Source organism: Aquila chrysaetos, chromosome 9, assembly GCF_900496995.4.
Source record: "Aquila chrysaetos chrysaetos chromosome 9, bAquChr1.4, whole genome shotgun sequence".
Taxonomy (NCBI): domain Eukaryota; kingdom Metazoa; phylum Chordata; class Aves; order Accipitriformes; family Accipitridae; genus Aquila; species Aquila chrysaetos.
The window spans coordinates 5,544,064-5,564,629 of NC_044012.1; the positions used below are offsets into that span (position 1 = coordinate 5,544,064).

The 20,566-nt window shown below is 40.1% G+C and overlaps 1 protein-coding gene across 6 annotated transcripts in view; it reads right to left on the bottom strand.

The window, feature by feature from the left end:
- Window positions 1-20,566, bottom strand: part of LOC115346051 (c-Maf inducing protein) — a 138,186-nt gene that overhangs the window by 60,713 nt on the left and 56,907 nt on the right. For 4 of the 6 annotated variants that reach the window (XM_041125815.1, XM_041125817.1, XM_041125816.1 and 1 more), the window contains exon 2: window positions 3,903-4,028. In XM_041125815.1, coding sequence (XP_040981749.1) covers window positions 3,903-4,028 — 126 coding nt within the window. Of the gene's footprint in view, window positions 1-3,902; window positions 4,029-4,181; window positions 4,389-4,411; window positions 4,591-20,566 lie in introns of those variants that run through there. The other 2 variants (XM_041125819.1, XM_041125818.1) reach the window with 2 other exon arrangements.

Below are 20,566 nucleotides of genomic sequence, written 5' to 3' on the forward strand. Positions count from 1 at the left end.
GTCAGATTTCATGTGTTAAAATAGGTTGGGATGGGTCAGTACTGCTATGGGAGGACATCAGGATGATGTAAGGAAAGGTAATGGCACTCTTCCTTCTCTGACTCATTACTGTGCAGTAATAAGCCAGAAATAGACCTTGGTGACAGCAGACAGGGGGGATGAGAACTTGAACATGGACTGGGACTCTCTTGTGACATTTATCATGGCTAACACAGACAAATAAACGAAGGATGCTCTGACACCACATGCTGACATCCTCCCACAAGGATTGCTGGGAATGAATTTCCATCTGAGGGAAATGCCAGTTGTCCAAAATTTGCTTCTGCTTCAAATCAGTGAAGCAGAAGTTGGAATTTTAAATTGTTCTGCAAAATGAAAAATCAGGAAAGCCTGTGATTCAGAACTAACTACTAAAATGCCTCATTTTATGTCAAACCATGTCAATAGTATCCCACAGTATTAAAGAATTTACAATACAGCATCTGCAAAAACATACATCAGAATATAAAATTGAAATTAATCAGAAATATGAAATAAATCGGGGGTTAGTCAAAACAGTTCATTTAAACATTTTTATATATATAAACCTGATTTAGATCAAGTTTTTGGAAGAAAAACAAAACAAAACAAAAAAACAGATTTCACCAAAAGTGCATTTCAGAAGAAGCAATACTGGGAACGTGTTTTGGACTAGTTTGACTTGTTCCACTATCATACACTTCCTGATACCAGAGTTGCACATTACATCAGAGCATGCTGCTGCTCAGACTAGCAGGGAATGATTTTATAAAAGACTGGAAGTCCCAATTTCCCATGAATGTATTGAAGTCTCTCAGAAATCTGGAAATAACTGAAGTATGCAAGGGCTGCTTTCTCAGCATCTCTGTTTCCCAGCACCTTGGTAAACTGTTTTTTGGATACTTAGACTTTTCATCACCTATACTAGAGAATTTCTGCTGAACTCGACTACTTGATAAATCTGGGGTTTGCATCTTCATTTCTTAAGTGTACTAAACATAACTTTTAGTACTGTTTTGGATTTGTGAATACATATTACAACTGTATAAGGGAAATCTATTTTTATACTCCCTCCAATCTGGCCACATTTGATGAATTGAGACGCTACCAAGGACCAAGTCATACTAAAAACATTTTTAAAGTTTGTATTTTCAATTATGTTGAAATTCCCATAGAGTTATAATGTAATCTGATCCAGTCTGCTCAGCCAGTTAGCAATAAACATAACAGAAGCCCAGCTCACTCCACTTCTTTATCAGTTCCTGTAAGGTTACATAAAGACACCAATCTTTTCGAAAAAAATACTAAAGCATCCACGCTAAGATGTTACTTTCTCACAAATGTAATTATTTGTTTGTTGGGATTTTTTAAAGAAACAAAAGGGAGGCTGCTCCAGATTAAAGTCTGCATGCCCTACTAATTTCCTTTAAACTCAGCAAGGAGCTGTGGGTTCAAACTTTATCTTGTTTCCTATTCAGCAAGCCTGTAAAGGCAGCTACCATGAACTATAGAATAAAGACTTAGAAGTGGAATTTGGAAAGGCAGATGTAACTATTCTAGCTGTTGAAACAGATATAAACATAAATGCTAGCACCACTAAGAAAACTTATGGAAAAAACAGACTCAAAATTATCACAAGAAAAAAAATCAAAATCATCAAACTTGACAAATTAGTTTCTTCCTAACTAATTCAATTAACGGATTAGGCAAGGAAGATTTCGTCAATAATGAGGACCCTAACCTAGCTGTTGGGAAACCATGGCTTGTCTTCCCGCCTTTGCCAATGTCACGCACAGTAGAGGCTTTTTAAACCACAGAACCAGGACTTAGGTGGACTTGCAGCAGTCTGTCTGAAATTCAGACTCCCTACACTCCCCGGTAATGCCTAAAATCAGTAAGTAATGTTAAGCCACAGAAATTCACTAGGCATTGAGCAGGGGCATGTATGTATGTTCCATGTGCAATGGGACACATGCCTGTGCTTCAAGGACATGTGAAAAGACACACAAATGCCACCTATGCACCAGGAGTTAGATGTTCTCAGGTCATCCCAAACTTACTTAGCTGCACTAATTTCAGATTAAAATGTGGGAATGGCTGCAGCACCCTTTCACAGGGCTGCAAAACCCCAGGATGACACCAGTGAAGTAAATGAAAGGGAGCTCCAGAAATATACTCCACAAAGGATGTGGCCATGAATGTTTCCATGTACACCTCCAACCATTTCAGAGTGAAAGTCTATTTGCTATGTTGAAAATCATCAAAACCTCATGGTATGTTTACGACATTCCAAAACCATCCCAAACCCCAAGCACAGGAACCACGTGAAGCGCTGAAGTCAAGTACTGTGTTCTCTAGGCTGCTGTTATAATCAGCTCTGCGTACGGACAGACCCATCAGCCTGTCTGAAATGAAGGCGAAGGAGAGCTGGACCTAGCTGGACCTCATATTAGTGCAACCGAGTGTTAGTCATATCGGCTTCCCAACTCAGAGTCAACTTTGCTGTTCCACGTTTCTACAGAAGTCTATAGTATGGAAAACACGGACCAGCTTGGCACCTAGCCTTGGGTTACTGAATGATACCACTTGGGTTATTTTTCACATGATCTGCAGGTAGAGACGTTTCAGAAGAGCTTTAACTAAACCCTCCCTGGATACATATGGTGTCACATACTTTGTGGTCCTACAGGGGCTTCAGCAAACAATTCACCACCAAGAAATAACGAAATGCTGGATTGTGCACCATGGTGCAACATGTACGATGATTTTCTTGGACAAAAGATCCAGCAGACGTGGTCATCACAGTCATTAGCGTATCATTCAGTACGTTCCCATCTTTTTATCTATCGGACTATATTTTGTGCAAAAGTGGTACAGTTAAAGTAAGTGTGTGTGTGTACACACCCAAATAAACAAGCTCTATTATGATCGATCCTCTGAAGTTTTTCATACTTTTTCAAGAAAAAATATCCTTTTTAATTTTTCATGAGTTATCCACAGTTTAAACTGGTTTTTTCCTTCACATTTTCTGCAGAAATTGCTCACCCAGCCTGTTTACAGTCCTACCTGCATGAAATGCACATACACAATAGTCATGGCTGTATATTCAACTGAAAAAGCAAATTCCTGAAGGGCAACAGGTAACAAATTGTCTTTGAAACAATGTTGAGAACTATGGTAAGAGTTAAGTTGGAGTCAGTTCATTCTTTTTAAGTTCTTTGGGGGCCAAGCAGCTGGGTTTTCAATTGCTTTTCTTTTCCTACTCCAAAGTAGTTCCAAAGCTCAGTGCTGTGGAGTGCTTTTCTGTCACTAAAACTTGCAATGACCTAAGGAATCCTACAAAGCCTCACAAGTGGATGAAGAAATCTGGAATAATGTAAACGCAGTGTCTTCTGTTTTAAAATAACACTTAGAAAACTAGCATATGTAGATATCCATACAAATACACTGAAATCTTCCAGTGAAGATTGAACATCTTTTAAAAAAAGATACCTGTCAGTTCCAGTGCAAGTTATGGGTTTCCTATATGATCTGAAGGTTGAAATTTTTTAACTTTTTTCATGCAGGAATAGGACTATATGTAAAAATACAATTGTTCCAGGCCTGCATCAATGTGCCTTTCCACAGAGCACTATTTTGATGCACATAATCAGCAAGAAGATTTAATTGCTGTAGCCCAAAATTTCCATTCTGACTGTCAAACAACATGAAGAGTTTCAGAGGTATCATCCCGAGCACATTTTCTGGTAGTTAGATAATTTGACAGCACTGAGTTCTCTGTCTTTTCTGAGTCCATCTAATTAAGATTTCATGCATAGCAAACAGAAGTTAAAGGAGATTCATAGTAAGAGAGAAAGAAAATTGTACTTCTGTGTTTACTGTACCTGCAGTAAGACAGTACCCCCTGGGATTGTGAGCTGTAAACAGTACTTAGGGGCATTCTCCCAGGAGAGGAGTTGAACATCTTCAATAGCACTGTAGGAAATGGAGTTTTCCATGTACCCAGTTGGCTGCAAGAAAACAAAGGAGAGTAAAAAAAAAAATGTTTACTTAGTCATCAGAAGTTTCACAATTTCAAAGTAAGAACAGCACTATCAAAATTACTGTTGGTGTTGAAAATATCTGCAAAATATCTAATTGGAAAGCAAAATTCCTATACAGGCCATTCAACAGAGAGATTCATCCAGCCACCTTCATCCAACTCGTTCAAGTGTTAAGATCACTCACATAAAAACAAAACCAGGCCAGACCTAGTTGCCTGAAATACAAAAATGTCAAACTGCACTTGTTCTGGACCCAAAATCAATGGAACATAATTTCAAGTTGAACTGAGTTATGAAGGGGTCTGGCCATGCACGTGCTATAAATGTGTGAAGAAGCAACTCAGTCATACAGACAGAACAGCAGTGTACTATATTAAGGCAGTTTTAGTCCACCCATTCTTCTTGTTCTCCCTGGCTGCAAGGTTGATCAAGCACATCATCAAAATCTAGACTGATACATTTGACAGTGCTTCTTGGGGCTCCAAAGATTCAGCCCTCAACTTTTAGCAAAAGCAGAGCAAAGCAACCAACCTACTCATCTCAGCCTACTCATCTTAAGTACGTTAAGTACTGGTTTCCTGCACAGACTGCTGATGCCCAGTTTAAAGTGAAAGTCACAATTAAAACATAAATAAGTAACTGTGCTTTACAATTACACGTACAACATAAATTGATAGTAGCAAGGAAACAAACTTAAACATGAAACCCCTTATTAGTATCCCCATAATTCTTAAGCATTACAGAAGTACAATTATCTCTGAGACAAGCTGAAATATAAATGTATATATGCAAGCACATGTAAAATTATGTCCTAAACATAAATAAATACACAGATACATAGCCGTGTATCTATCGAGTATATGTACATACACCATACTTTATGCGAGTCTTCATGTTGTTTAAGTAATTTGAGTATTTAACAGAGGTCCTCAAAGACGTCATTTATTTCGCTTTGCTATAGCGTAAGCGAACTGATCAGTATTGCTATGGCAGAGAAACTATTTTCATACAAAAATGATTAATCCCACCACGTGGATAAACCCTTGGGTTGGCCATGTCTTGCAAGAGAATAGAGCTCATTACGTTTATGAATTATTTTCTCACTATTGCTGGTTTACATATAACTTAAACTTCTCAAACTTACTCCCACTGCGCCCAATACACAAGTTATTTTTAACTGACAGTCTTGAAATAAAGAAGGCAGGGGAGAAACCACATCTATTTCAGGGTCAAACAGGGCCAACTCTTAAAATCACAACACAGGATTCCTGGGGGCGAGTGTGAAATAAGCAAATTGCATTTGGAACGTCTCTACTTCTAATTGGTACAACCTTCTTCCATAAGTTAAGTAGGTGGTGCATCTGGAAATCGTACTTTGAAGTTATACACTTCATACATGTTCATAAGGCCATAAACGTCATCTGCCAAAATGCAGTGATGGCCCTGTCATCCATCTTTGCTGCTACAAAAAGACAGTTGTCTTTTCAGCAAGAAAAACCCAGCAAGCCAGGGAATTGAACTTTAATATCTTTTTCAGTAATGTTTGTTGTGGCAGCATTCATTTTACACTAGCCCTCGCTGAAAACAATTTTTGCTGTCTCTTTAACGAAAACCTTGTTATGCAGGAAGTATGATAAACTTCTGCTTATTCATTTACCCACAATATTGTTCTACACTAGTGACTGGAATCCCAGTGGCTTAACGCTGATACTGTACGTCATGAGTTGCCTACTGGAGAGTAATTATCTTGTTCTCACAGGAAGTCAAAGGCCCAAGATCCTTTGGTAATCAGCATTACAACACTCAGGGAAAAATATGAAAACAGCCAGCATAAAATCTAGTACGCTCAGGAGGCAAAGTTATCAAAAAGGTGCTCTGAAAAACTGGAGAAGGGTGAAGTCCAGAACCAGCTGACATAAATATAAAGTTAAATTAATCAAAGCAATTTAAATTTCTCTCTTAAGAAGGTGCTGACTGCCCTTTAATACCCTCCATTAACTTCAAAGAGGATTTGAAGAATTCTCACAGAATCTGTTCCCAAGAGAAGCCTCTCCTACACCTTAAACCATCCATTTAAACAGCATTAAAGACAACTGATCCAGTTCAATCACAGCTCTGTGATTGAATTCATACACAAGTGATTTCATCTCAGGCATAAACCTCTTCTCATAGAGCAGTCCTTTTCGTTAAGGAGAATGGAGGAACACAGAGTTCTGCAGTTTGCAAAGGATGGGAAGACTACCTAAACCATAACATGGAATTACACAGATGGCTAATCTCTCCAAATGAAAGCGTTATGCCAATGAGGTACTTTATATAGCACTCTCATGATCCCACTTCCATACCTGCTATCTAGTCATACCACACACAAAGCTTTATACAGTTGTTTGCTATCTTACTCAAAAAATGAATAGCCCAAATTTATTTTAATCTCTATACGCAACATCATATGCATTGTTTCTGTTTTCATTAAAAACACCATGTTCTAGGAAGTGAAATATTTTCAATTCTGAAAACACCAGCTATATAGGCAGCTTCACCTCTGTTTTGCAATCGAAAGAGTCTAAAGCAAAGTGATTTATCACTGTGTAGAGTTCCTCGAGATTGTGCTTATAGATGCTGTCAAACACTGAAGACCACACTCCCACATCAGGGCTGTGCAGAAATGCTCTGAAGAAGCACTGAAACAGAGCTGTCCTCGGACCCGAGGCTTCCCAGACCTCACAAGGCTACGGTGCTCCTCGCAGGGACACCGCGGCACTAACGAGGTAAAGGTCAGCCCCACACAAAGTTGTCCTTTCCCTAATCCCTGCGCATACGCAGATGCGAGGACAGATCGGTGTTCCCCGGTTGTGTTTTCTCAAGACCAAAGCGCAGTTCAGCCGTTTATCAGGAAATGGCCTGAGGTAAAACCACAGCCTGAGTCACTGGTTCCTCTTAAAATACAGACTATTTTGACATTCAGGTATGCAAACGTCGATCACGGTGAATCACTGTGGTCGATAAATAAGCAGTGCAAGTGTTGCACGTTCTCATGTTCCAGCTGGTCTTGCTTACACACACCCCCAGAAGCTGCATCCTCACCCCCAGGTCACTTCATGGGAAATTCAAATTAGAACAACATGAAAGACCAGAAATGTGGATTCAGAGATTTGAAAATACCTAAAATGAGACAGATCCTCAGTGGGTCACCATGAAGCATCTGGCATCAATACTAGTCTTAAGCAGCATTCCCACCTCCATCCACCCACTTTGCCTCTTCCCGTACAAATATTTGTCTGGCTGTGGCGTCAGGCAGATCAGGGAACCCATCCAGTTTTTGCCAGACTACTTTTTAGCTCCTTCAGCCCCATTTCTAACGTGAAACAGAAACTAGTATGTTAACATAACTTAGAGGGCAGCGTATCACGGGGAAGGGAGTGAGCAGTGAGGACCTGAATATTTCAGTCTAATTATTAGTATGAGACAGTCTAAAGCTACAGCATCTTGGAGCAGTAATACATCAAGTTCGGTTGAAAATGCCTTTATTTAAGAAAATAATAATTTTTATTTTTATAGCTGTCATTTTTGAAAGGAGATTTATACTTCTTGGCAAAGTCTGAAATCTATCAAACGAAGCAAGATAATGCACTTTTCTCATCCACGCTACAAAATTAATCTTGACTTAGGAGACTTTGGCCAAAGAATCTACATATGTCAGCTTACAGATTTACAGTTACAGTTTTAACTTCTGGCTGTTTGCTGTTGAACACGTTCTGAAAAACTGTAAGAGACTCATAAATGAAAATGAAATTTATTACAACAAACAAAAACCCTAAGTCAAGGAAAGATTTTTCTCTTCACATTAGCCTTTAGCCTCATAACATAACATGCAATTTCTCCATTGGGAAATCAGGTATGTTTTAACTTCAGAGAAAACTTTGTCTTTTTCCAGTTCCATAAAGATTTATTAATCATACAGCTTTGAAACAACTTTGTACCAGAATAGCCACACACCAAAACCTACTGTAAATCAAATCTATGGGGAATCCAGTGCTCCCAAAATTGGAAGAACATGTAGGCTCACGCATAAGGCTAGTTTTCTGTTAGCATTTCTGGGAAAAGTCGGCAGCAGCAGACTACTCAATAATGCAAAAATCTGCCCACTTGTTTCCATGGGAAATTCTAAAAGGGAAAGAATAAACATGACGTCCATTGTTAATATGAGGCTTGTATGCACTTACTCATATAATAATGTACTAAATCTTCAGCTGCATATTTTCCAAAGAAAGCATCTAGAAAAGATGAATTCTACAAATAGAGATGGTTATTTGCATTAAAACATATTTAGACTGACAACTCCCACCAACACAACAGCAATGAAGAATGATTTTCCCAATTAAATACTCCAGATGGTGGGGGGAAATGGGGCTATTCCAGACCCTTGCTCTTCCACTGTCAGGTGCTTATTTCTCTCTTGACTGCTCTTAAGAATGAGCCATGCTGCTGTAGCCCAGGATGATGAGCATACTCTATTACATATAAGTTCTCCATACCCAAATAAGATTCAGTCCTGCTGAGTAACATGCAGGAAGACTTGATTGCTCTCAAAACTTTGATGGGGGTGGAGACTATTCAGTCGGCACACTGAAGGGTAATGGACTCTGAAACTGCTGAAAACAATGGATGATTTGAAATAAATCTCTGTTAGGAGACATCCATGGCTCCAGAGAACGCCCCTGCAAATGTAGCTATTTCAGATAAGAGCAATTAACATCTTTGTTCATTAACTATATAACCTATCAGAAGACATTTATCAAGTTAAGCAATTAGTAGTACTATGCCATAATATGCAGTGCAGTACAATTTGTCTCACTTTTGATATGGAAGAATTTACTGCCATGCTCACTTGTCGTAATGATTTGAAAGAGTTTAAAGTCAATGTTAATCTCACAGAGATTAACGTGATAAGAAAACAGACAGAAAGACTAACAGCGGGGAGACACCCAACTCTGCCCCAAAGCTGCACAGAGGAATTTCTGAGCTTCCTTGGAACAACATTCTCATCTAATCCATTACACTTCCCAGACCCTCGCCCTGCCCATCATCACTATTCCCTTCCCACTCCTCCATAAGTAGGAGGTTTCATGTGTTGGACCATAAGAAAAGACCTCACTTGCTCTGTGCACTGGGAGTTCTACATTGGGTGAAATGGGTGCTTAATCCAGGGACGCGTGGGGAAGAGATCTCTCTATGGGGCAAATCTAAATTATTTCTGCTTGGAGCTGCTTTGTTCCCAAATGTATCCAAGTTTGGTAGCGATGCTTGGTGGGGTTTTGTTTGGCTGGTTTTGGAGCTTTTTGATACATGGAAACAAATTTGGACACAATGGCCCAATTCTTCAGTGAGGCTCTACCCATCCATCTCAGGTGAAGCCTAGGGTGTACTAGTACATAATTAATGATAGGAAAAAGAGGGAGGAGTTTTCCTACCACATTTATTTGTGTGTGGGTGACTGTGTGTATAAACATCCATGTGTGTATGTGTGTGTATAAATGTACACACACACCTGTCTTTCTTTGTAGCTACACAGAGACAAAAGATAGTAGAAATACATCCCATATTTCTCTACACAAAAATACAGCAGCAACTGTCGTATGCTCAGTGCAAAGTAGCTCAACTTCAGTAAGTGACACGATTTAATTGAGAAAGGCCAGATCCTCTGCTAAGCTAATCATCCAAAAGACTTCAGTGGAACTTCACTGATTTATACCAGCTGGGAATCTAACTCAGAAATTCAACCAAATCTAGCTTTGCAGCAAAAATGTGCATAAATCTCTTTCTTTCCTCTAAATATTTAAGACAACTAAGACTGGAGGCTGTTGCATTAATTAACCTTACAAAACTGATAAAAATGTAAGAGCTGCCAGTAAGAAACAAATTACCCCAGACTGTGCAGAAAAAAACCCCTTCCAATCTGCAGTGGGGGTGAAGTATCAGTTCTATGGAGCTATAGAAAATGGACAGGCCTAAACTGTTCATCAAAGAGCTGACAAGAAAAAACTGGTCTCAACATTAAGACATATGAGCTATAAAATCCACAAAAATCAGTGCAGCAGACACCAGCAGAGCGAAGAACTTCAAATTATTTCAGATCCAAAATAAGTTTAAAGCACAGAAGTTCATCATTAAGAAGAAGGGAAAATAAGGTCATATTATGGGATATGTACCATGACAGGAGAGTTAAATATGCAGGAAAAATTTATTATGTTAGCTGTAATGCATACAGATATTTTTTTTTTTTAATGAGGAGAGCCTTCTCTTTTACTGTCAAACCCAGCTGAAGGAGCACTTCTAAGTGTTCAGTTCCTTTTAGCAACAGTTATATTTACCAAAATAACACATGTATCTTGAAGACTTTCTGAAGATGCCCATCATCAAGATGACCCTGTCTAAGAAGCCCATAACAAATCAACCCTTCCTCTCTGGCTAGCTTAGCATGACAAAGGGAACTCTACTGGGACTTCCAGTAGCACTGAACGCTTAATCGGCTGCGGTGCTAGTGTCCAAAAAGCTCTCTCTGAGGTCAAGCCTAAGTAAGAAACCTTGTCTCCTGCTTTCAAACCTCTGCTAACGGGGATGAGAACACTCTGCAAGGTGCCCCTGCCCCACTGCAGAGCTAGAGGTTGACCACAACTTGCCATCGAGGTGGTGGCCAAATCCGCCAGCTCACCGGCCATGGGCAGGAAGGCTGCTCCCAGGCCAGTGATCCCCAGGGAGCAGGAAGGGAGGAAGATGTGTTTGACGCAACCTGCCAGACACAGTGAGACTTTCACAGACCCTGGCCCCACTCACCTGCCAGGTGGAGCACCTCTGCTCGGAGCAGCAACTCTCCAAGCGTGCGCTGCAGCCTTAAACCCCTCCCAATGAACGTAGGGAACTTCAAGAGAAGAATTACTATCCCCCACTTACCAACCTAGAAGAAGAAAATCTCAGTTAAGGTTGTAGCTGCATCATGCTCTTGATCATGCTTTAGGTGACATGAGAAGCCTGAGAGATGTGGGAAAAGAGCTCAGACTTCCTGAATCCAACTATGTGAATCAGCTCCAAACACATCCTCCTCCTCCCCTGAAACTGCGTAACCGATTCTTAAGAAGGACCGTTCCTTAGCAGGGTTCATGTTCTCCATCCCTTTGCATTTATCACTGCACTTCATGACATCCCTCCTAGGAGGAAATACTCAATAACCTTGATGAGACAGGTAGGTTACCTATCAGCCCTCCTTGAAATTAATTCAGGAAGGAAGGGACACCACCAGCCAAAATACAGCAGGTACACACCTTCTCACAATATACATACAAGAGTAGCAGGGACTTACTGCAGAAGACTACACACACACGTACTTCTGTAAAACAACTGTTAAGAGGAATATTGGAAAATCCCTAACTTTTGGCCAGAACATGAAAGACCTAGTGACTGCTAAACAGATCTTTGCTAAGTCACCATAGCGACAATGATGTGACAGAAAACAAAACCTCATCCACAAACCGTTCTTGAGTCAAGGCTGCTCTCTATTTTCAATTCTCTTTCAATAAATCAGCCATGTGGCACGCCATGAAATGTATCAAATGCCGATAAACCAGAGAGAGGAGAAAAGGTTGGGTGGAAGGATTTCAGTCCAAGCCAGACACAATGTACGCTATACTAAAATGCCACCCTTTAATGACTACTTTAACCAGAGGCAGCCCTGAGAGCTGGAAATGAAAGATCATCAGCTGATTTCAAATACAAAGTTGGCACCTGGAAAATAATCAGTCTGTTAAATAACTGGAAACGTGGCCAAACTGACATGTACTACGAACAGGAGATCTCTGTTTGGTTGTGGTTTTCGAAATTGGTTTAGGTAATTGCAATAGCATGCTTCTGCTGCATATTGTCCTTGCACTTACACTGGTTTTTACTTCTGGTTTACGGATCTTCAAAGGCCTGTCATTCATTATCTCTAGTAGGACAACAAGAGGTGAAGAAGGAAACCGCAACTGTTATCAGTAGGGTCACATCCGCTGTGCAAGGATCTGCACCTCCCATGGAAAATTTTAGGGCTTTCCAAACTGAAAAGGCTGAAGACAGCTGCAAGGGAAGCAGTACATTCACCTCTGTCACCTATACATATGAAGTCTAACCTGAAAGGTGATCCTAGTATAAAATACCGAATTGTTAAGAAGCTGAGCTATCCAGGATCCCATGTCTCATTAGAAATACAGATTTTGACTCATGGACTCCGCAATCCTGACAGTTCTCACCACCTTCTTAAGGTGCATCCCAGCTCATTTCTTACTACAATTTATTTACAAGATCTAGAAATTAAATTGTTGCAAAACTAAACACAGCATAAATATGCTATATATTAAGTTCTTGTTCTTCATTCAAACAAGCATTCTCCAAAGCTACTTATCATGTCCATGTCCTTTACACGTAGAGCCGTGAAACCCTTGGACACTGCAATAGTCAAATGGTTTCCCTTAACAATTTTTTCCTTTTCTTTTTAATGCACTTTTAACCCTGCAGTTCCCAGGACACCACATCCAATCTCAATCTGATAAACAAGTACAGGACAGGGAGTGCAGTAACCCAACTACACTTCCGAATTCCCAACAGGGAATGCTCTATTCTGATCTTTTTTGGAGAAAAGATGAACAAGTCTGGAGTTCTGTCATGGTTTAACCCCAGCCAGCAACTAAGCACCACACAGCTGCTCACTCAGCAAAATATTAATATAGCTCTCTGCTGTACATTAGATAAGAGAAAGGACATGTAGCAGAGCCTTCAAAAAGCTATAGATATTCTGTTAATGATAGTCTCACTAAACTCTCACTGTTAGTAGGCAAAAAAACCCAGGGACCTCCTGAGGATGAGTCACAGCCACTTGGAATCACCTTCTGTTACAGGAGGAGGTGGGAAAACATGGTTCAAGTGCCAGCGTTTTGTTTCACATGTCCTACCTTCAACAATAATTTGGACAGTTCTACATAATTCTAAGTGAGATCCAGCGCTCGTGTCTGCAGCAGTGATTTCCTCCTGATTTGGTGTCTCTCTCAGCATTACAGAATCAGCATTACAGAATGACACTCTGACACTAACGGAAAGTGTCCTTTTCTTCTCTTCTTCTGCAGGAAGTCTTCTGCAAAATTGTGCTTGCAGACTCCTGGCCCCACCCATAACCTCCTCCACTGTTGGTCTTCCTCGTTGTTTAATGACTGACTGACTGTTTGTACTGAAAGGGAGTGTTGCTATTTAAATAGAGGGTAACTGAAATATGTGCGATACCTCCATGGAAGGGAGATGGTGAGGGAATGGAGAAGGAGAGGGCAACTGCAGTGAAATATCAAAGTAAATATTTGAGAAAAGTGTCAGTTGACTGGTAAGCGCACAACGGAGAGGACACAGAGCACCAGTTAGAACCTAAATTACCTTCATGAGCTCCCTTACTATGCAAAAGGATACAATGAAGTATTTAAAGTGACACTTCCTCTTTCGTTTAAAAAAAATAAATGAATTAAATATTTAGCTAAAATCATAAAGGCATTGTGCTCACGGAGAACGAAGTGGTATGAAACTGGCATACCCAACTACAGCTAGCAAACTTTTAGTTTCAATACAACATTCATTAGCCTAGCAAGTTATTTTTCAAGATAGCTAAATAAGAGTGCCTAAGGTGAAGCATGGGTACCTGCTTACAAAGGATGTTGTTACCATCACCTCAACAGACACACTTTGAAAAGCAAAACAAAGGGCAACCCTACAATCAGGCACTGTGAAACTGGCAAACCCTTTTATCTGGGCGGTTCCTGAAAGGCTGAAGAAGAATTCCAAGGAATTGTAATAGTCCCCCCAGGGATAGCAATGCATGTGGCTCCAGAGAGATGCATTTCCAGAGAAGCCTTGTTTATCAGACACTAATGCATCGCGCACTGCTCTCTCACACTGTTTTTTGGAAAACTAAACCACCTTAGTCCTCCAATAACATTTTCTGTTCCAACTGGATGATTCAGCCCTCAACAAGACATGCTCAGTTATTTCCTCTGTATCCTCTGATAGAGGGCTCACACATGGGCAAAGAAACAGAGGTACATGCCCTCCCTGCTAGTGTTTGAAGAGAGCAGGCAGGGGCTCACACAACACAACACACCAGACCATGCAGATGCACCTCTCAGTGATGCAATTCTGGAAGAAAACAGCTACTTACCCACCCAGCAGCTAGTGATGCGCACCTGAAGGTGAGAAGCTACACAAGTGTTTCCCAGGCTGCAGGAAAATCAGATGGCTTTCTGGATTTCCTCTGCTTATTTATTTGGCCTTACGTACATTCTCAGACCATAAAGATGGCCACAATGCTACTGCTTAAAGGGGAAAATTATCTAGCACACTACCCATCAACATAGAAATTGCTTATACAGTATCACTTGAGAGTTATATGTTCAGTGAAAAAAACACCCTCCTAACAAAGCAGCTTTGCCTGCTAGACTAGGTTGACTCCCCCTCTCCTTTCGAGTTTCATATCAAAATCTGCTTTAAAATGATTCCAGCCTTTTAGACAAGCTAGACCTTCAGGTTGTGTCAGCACAATGGCTGCAGTTTCACTCCCACCCTTGGCAATTACGTTCTGGTTTTCAAGCTCAATTACACTGTCAAGCCAGCTTTCCTGTGCATAATTCTGCAGCAGCATCCTTGCCCTCTGTCAAGATTATTTTATTAATTTATTTACTGTCTCTAAAGGAAATAGCTGTTTTCTATAAAACCTCAAATATTGCAAACACAACTTTGTAGACTGAGTTTTCCACTCAGGGAGGAAAGGATGAGAGAAGCATACCATTTCAGAGCTTTGACCTCAACAACCAGTTATTACTATTAGTCCAAGAAATTTCTGCCAAGGAAATCTGAATGGTCTTCAGTGAATTGTTTGCCCAAAGTTAAGCTAGCCACAGATTTTCCAACAGAAAGCTATCAGAAAGCCAATACTACCAAAGTACATTAACATTTAATGATAAATCAGAATCCAAATCACCATGGACTTATAACTACCACTGAGTGTTAATGACGTGGACTCCAAACATTGATGAAAACATGAGTTGCTTCCCTTCTATGGCATTTTGGGTTTAGGAGAATACAAAAGCTCCCAATAGACATATTTCTGAACTCTATACCTGAATCCACGTCATGGGTTTGCCCACTTCTGCATGCATCAGCTTTACCCAAAGCAGCAACAGAAAAAAGGATAACCGTTCCTGCCCTCCTGTATGTAATCAAAATCCACAAATACCACCACGTCACTGTATGACACCACCGCTGCACAGCCCACAATCCTAACGGTGACTGAGGAAATGTCCTGCCCCCTCTAATTCACAAGTCAGGCTCCCTCCAGTGAAGGGCAGCTCTGCGTTACACAGCGATCCTGCTTCCCCTAACAGCAGAGGTCAATGACACAACAGGCCAGCCCTGAAGCACAACCGGCCGCTCGCACTGAACAGCGCACGGATTTGTTTCTCATCTTTCAGTTTCTTAACATTGTATTTGATAAACTCAACTCTCACTAAACATGGCTGAACAAAAGGTATTTATGAACTTACTGTTAATATCAGCTTTCTTCCTTCTAATCGCTTCGGCTACTTGTTACTACAGCATTAACAGAATCTCATGGTGCTATTATGTTTACAACGACAGAGAAAAATCCGGCTTATCAGGAAAACCACCAGAGCAGAATTAGTAGGAAGGGTTGAGTATCAACAACATAACAGCTTCATTTTCCTACTTACATCTTCCCAGTTAATGTTTACAGAAGAATGCTTAATATAGGGATTGTTTATCAATCATTTCCCAAGAGACAAAGGAACAGGTTAAATATAAAGCATCTTAAAATAAGGCACAGCATCCATGTTAACCTCTGAAAAAGGCCCAAGTGATCAGCAAGCTTCAACTAGATGATATCAAGGCATTTTAGGGAAGTATTATTATTGGAAAGGAAATAGAAAGCTTGCATAATAAAGTAACCTCTGCCTTTTTCTCTAGCTTGCATCCTGCTGAGAAAGACCTTTTTGCTTTCTGTTTCTGAAAATTATATAATTTAAAAATACATATCTTTGAATTCCAAATCAGATTCTGTTCTTGTTTCCTTGCAACAAATTACCAGCTCTTACTGGAAATGAATAAAACAGAAACCAAAACCAAATTCAACACTGTAAACACTGTAGCAGATTATTTCCAAATACTCCAATGTTTTGCAAGATTTTGGAACACTAAACCCAACTGAAAAATTCACAGAACAACCGAGAAATAAGCTTCTCTGCTTCAGATTTAAGTTCAGAACCTTAACCTCAAATAATTTTCTTTGCAAAATAAAAAAATCAGACTCAGATCCAAAGTACTGATATAAAGCTGCAGTTTGACCCACATCCTAACACCTCCACAGCCAATCCTAATAATTTTCTGCCAATACCTCTCCCAAAGTACAGATCAAAGGCATTACTATACATTGAGAGCCATTCCTGTGATGCAAGGATTAGGCATGAAGAAAGAGCGTCATATTTTCAAAGGTGCAACTGCCTATAAGCGTATCTTGTGCGTATCAGAGCATTACAAGCTCAGCCACAAACACCAGTGCTAGACAAACCACACCTCTGAATTTCTTGTTGTCTCCCATTTTCTTTATCTCATCTATGCACACCGTCTCTACATGCCCAGTTACAAGGAAGATATACCTAGTCATCAGTCTCTCTATGCTTTTATTTTTATTAATATTTTCATCAGTATTTTCAGTTGCTTTCCAGTATATCATTCATTTGGGAGGTTATTACACAGAGCTGGAAACACAATGTTCCAGCCTGCTGCTGTGACCCCTGCAAGAGGCAGTGATGCAGCAGTAATGCCTCAATGGCAGCACATGTACTGTAGATGTCACTGAATTCTAACAGCACTTCTTAAAACACAGCCTGCACGTCTAATCCCGGCAGTAATCTAGCATTAGATTAAATATATTGTTGTTAGTCTAGAAGTATTATACCCGACTCTAAATATACAGCTGCAGATGCACACAAGATTCAACAACATTGCATAGAGAGTACTGTCTTCAGGATGAATACAAGCCTTGGTACTTTCAAGAACAAAGGCTGCATCACAAAGCACCAAATTAGTTATTTCAGCGGCCACGCTAGGCTTTACTCATGTGAAGAAAGTGAGGCATAACTCTGTCCTTCAGTAACTAAGCAGCTTGAGCAAGTCATTAGGAAAACTGCTGGTGCACTTCATTTAGAAGTTCAGATCCTGCAGACGCATTTTGAGACAAGCAACCAGTGGTTGCAACAAACCTTCATCACATGAGTAAAGAACTGAGAATAAACCCCTAAACTTGTCATCTATTCCCTCACACTTTCATGAACACAATGAAAAGCTAGTGAACTGCAAATTACAAGTCAATGCAAAACTCACTGGATGAGGTTTTGAAGACGTCAGACTAGACAATCACAATGTTTCTTCTCAGGCGTTAAAAACTACGGTCCTTGACTAATGCTGCACCCATTCTGTTTTCCTAGCAGGAAAAAATCATAGTAGGACAAAGAAGAATGGCAACTGTATTGTCCTTCCTGAGAACTAAGTACCACAGGCTCTCAACACTGCCGCGACAAATACACAGAGCTATTGACAAGGCACGTTATGAGAACTGTCCATCAGCCTTACCAGACACAAAAGCATAAATAGCCATGTCAGACCATTAAAATGTTGGATGACAAGAGCTGAAGATAACACTTCTACTGCCAAAAAAATGGTGGTTAAGGCATACACACAGAAAAAAAATCATACATTTCACTAGTCGCTGCAGGATGAATGCTACCCTTGACTTTGTTGGTCCTCTTAACAGCATTCAAACCTGTTCTGAGTATCCTGATGCAGTTCACAGTTGCTGAAGGTCTAGGGAAAAAAGAAAACCCACAGTGACTGAAGCTTTATGGAATTTATTTTTTCTCTAAGAATCTACATCACACAATTGCTCTCCACAACACCTAATTAAAATGCCTTTGAAATGACAATTCTACACGAATCTTGGATGCAAGCTATCAGACCATTCCCAGAGATGACTCCAGCTGCTACCCAAGTCACGCACAGATGATCAGCAGTTTCTACACCATTATACTTAAGTTTGGACTCCTTGAGATCTTAGTCGTCTCATGAACCATTTTAATCAATTAATGACATTCATTAATATGCACTGACACTATTTGGAGGCAGAAATCAGCAGCTCAACCATCAGCACAGCTTAAAAAAGGCTGAGACTGAACCAGGCTGAGGATGGAGATGACTCAGGTGATGCTCTATGTGACTAATCAGAGGCTGACACTTTTGTCTTGAGCTGTAACTAAGTCTAATGCTCTCCACAAAGGAAAGCATCAAAGGTATGAATTCAGACTACAGACAGAATTCAAGACGCTAAAAGATGTCCCTCTGAGTTATGTAAATACAAAAGTAGAGTAAATCTAGTATAGCCACATGCAACTGCATTATGGAAAATAAGAAGTACACACTCTTGTGTCTTCCTTTTTCTCATGAATGGCCCCAAAATGCTCTAGGGATATCATTTAAACCCTACAGGAAACCTGAGAATTTAATAAGATGACATGAGTCTTCACCTTCCCAATTCCCACGAGCAATCGAATCAAACCCAGGAAAATCCAGCCCCTGGGGAATCAGATGCTAAGACTCAAAATCAGGTGCCCTGGTTTCTGTACTGTGCTGCAGTCCATTTCACCATGTCGCCAGAACCAAGCCCAGCCAGATCACTGCCCAGGAAACAGACATTCATGTGGCAAAAGCTGCTCTTCTGATCTAACTTGCTCAGCTGGCCAGGCTCATGCACACCCTGCTAACATCCAGTGCTACCCAGGTACAGATTCCTCTGTGCTCATGTTTTGATCCTAACAGAAAAATCTTACAGAATGCAGGATCTCAACGTTTTGAGATCAAGTGGGGTTTAGCAGAATTTAAACTGGGGTTTACAGAATTGGCAAACAGCAGCAGTAGAAGTCATCTCTCACAGTGTTAACGGGAGTCCTGCCCTCTCCCTAGAACCCAGATTCACTGGAGTGCCCGAGACAAAACTAACTCCATGCTAAAAAAGTCTGTACTTTATAAAATTCTTAGAAATACCCTAGGAAATATTACAGGTTTTTCTTATAAGTTTTTTGTGGAATTTTTGTGTTGTTGGGTTTTGGTTTGTTTGGGGGTTTTTAATATTAATTCACGCTGTATAATGCACCAGAGGCCCAAAGCTAATGGCAATCACAGCTGAGGACACACAGTCACTCTGCTGCTTTCACCAAGATTCTGCAGTTCACAAAATACAAAACCTTACCAAGTGAACCTGTCAGTTTTTACAAGTCTCTTCTTTCACTACATTTATCTGAAATAGTATTTAGAGATTAATTTAGCACCACCCATCATAAATGGTAAAAGCAGAGACTGAAAAAAAGCACAAAAACCCCAATTAAATAAAAAAATTTGCCATGTTGTTCTTTTTTCTAGCAACATACATCTCCAGCTAACAGAACAGTAAATTTGCAAATCCAGTGGGACTGATCAGAAATTATGCCTTCTCAGATGTTGGCAGGAATTCACCAAAAACATGCAACAGTATCTTCTATCAGAAGAAGGTAATCTAGGACAACTTTGTACAGCCACTATTCAGATATAAGCCTTAAATTCCTGAACAGGGCAAGAACACTGAAAAACTGAAACCACTGATCTGGCAAATGTATGGCAGGTCTTCAGGTCCTCTGTGCTCTCATTCTACAATGCTGCACTTCATAACTTGTGCATAACTCATTCACAGAAAATGGAAGAGTAAAACCACCATATGGTGACAAGGAGCAGAATGAAAAGTAGTCCCTTGCTAGCTGTTTTAATCCTCTTCTGTTAAAACAGTGTGTTTGTATTATGCTAAAAAACAAATTATGTGTCTACAGAATCAGGCTCCCTTTCCAATTATGAGCTAATTATTTCAATACTGCAAAACAGAAAACCCGAGACATCTTTCCTGCTCCCCTCAACTTCTTTATAAATTATTTTCAGAGAGCAAATGAGATTTCTCATTCCAGTTGTATTCCAACGTGATCAAGACTTACTCCTTCCAGCTCAGAACCTGCAACACTCTTTCATTTCAGGGACTATTAGAAATAAAAGGATGCCAGTATTTTATCTGGCAGTCAAGCAAGCCTTTGAAGTTTGATGTCTACAATGTCAAAAGACAAGTAACTACAGAACTTAATTTCTGCAGATGAACAACTGTTCAAAAATCAGCAAGGAAAATTTCAGCAACACCCAGTCAGGATCTGGGCTCTCTGAACGTATTCCAGTAAACGCTTCCACTTCTAACCAGAATGTGCCTGTACGCAAGGGTATGAGGTTTAGATAGTGACCTTAAAATACACACAGGGAAAGTTTAACGTCCACTCTCCACATGCTTAAAAAGAATAGGGAAA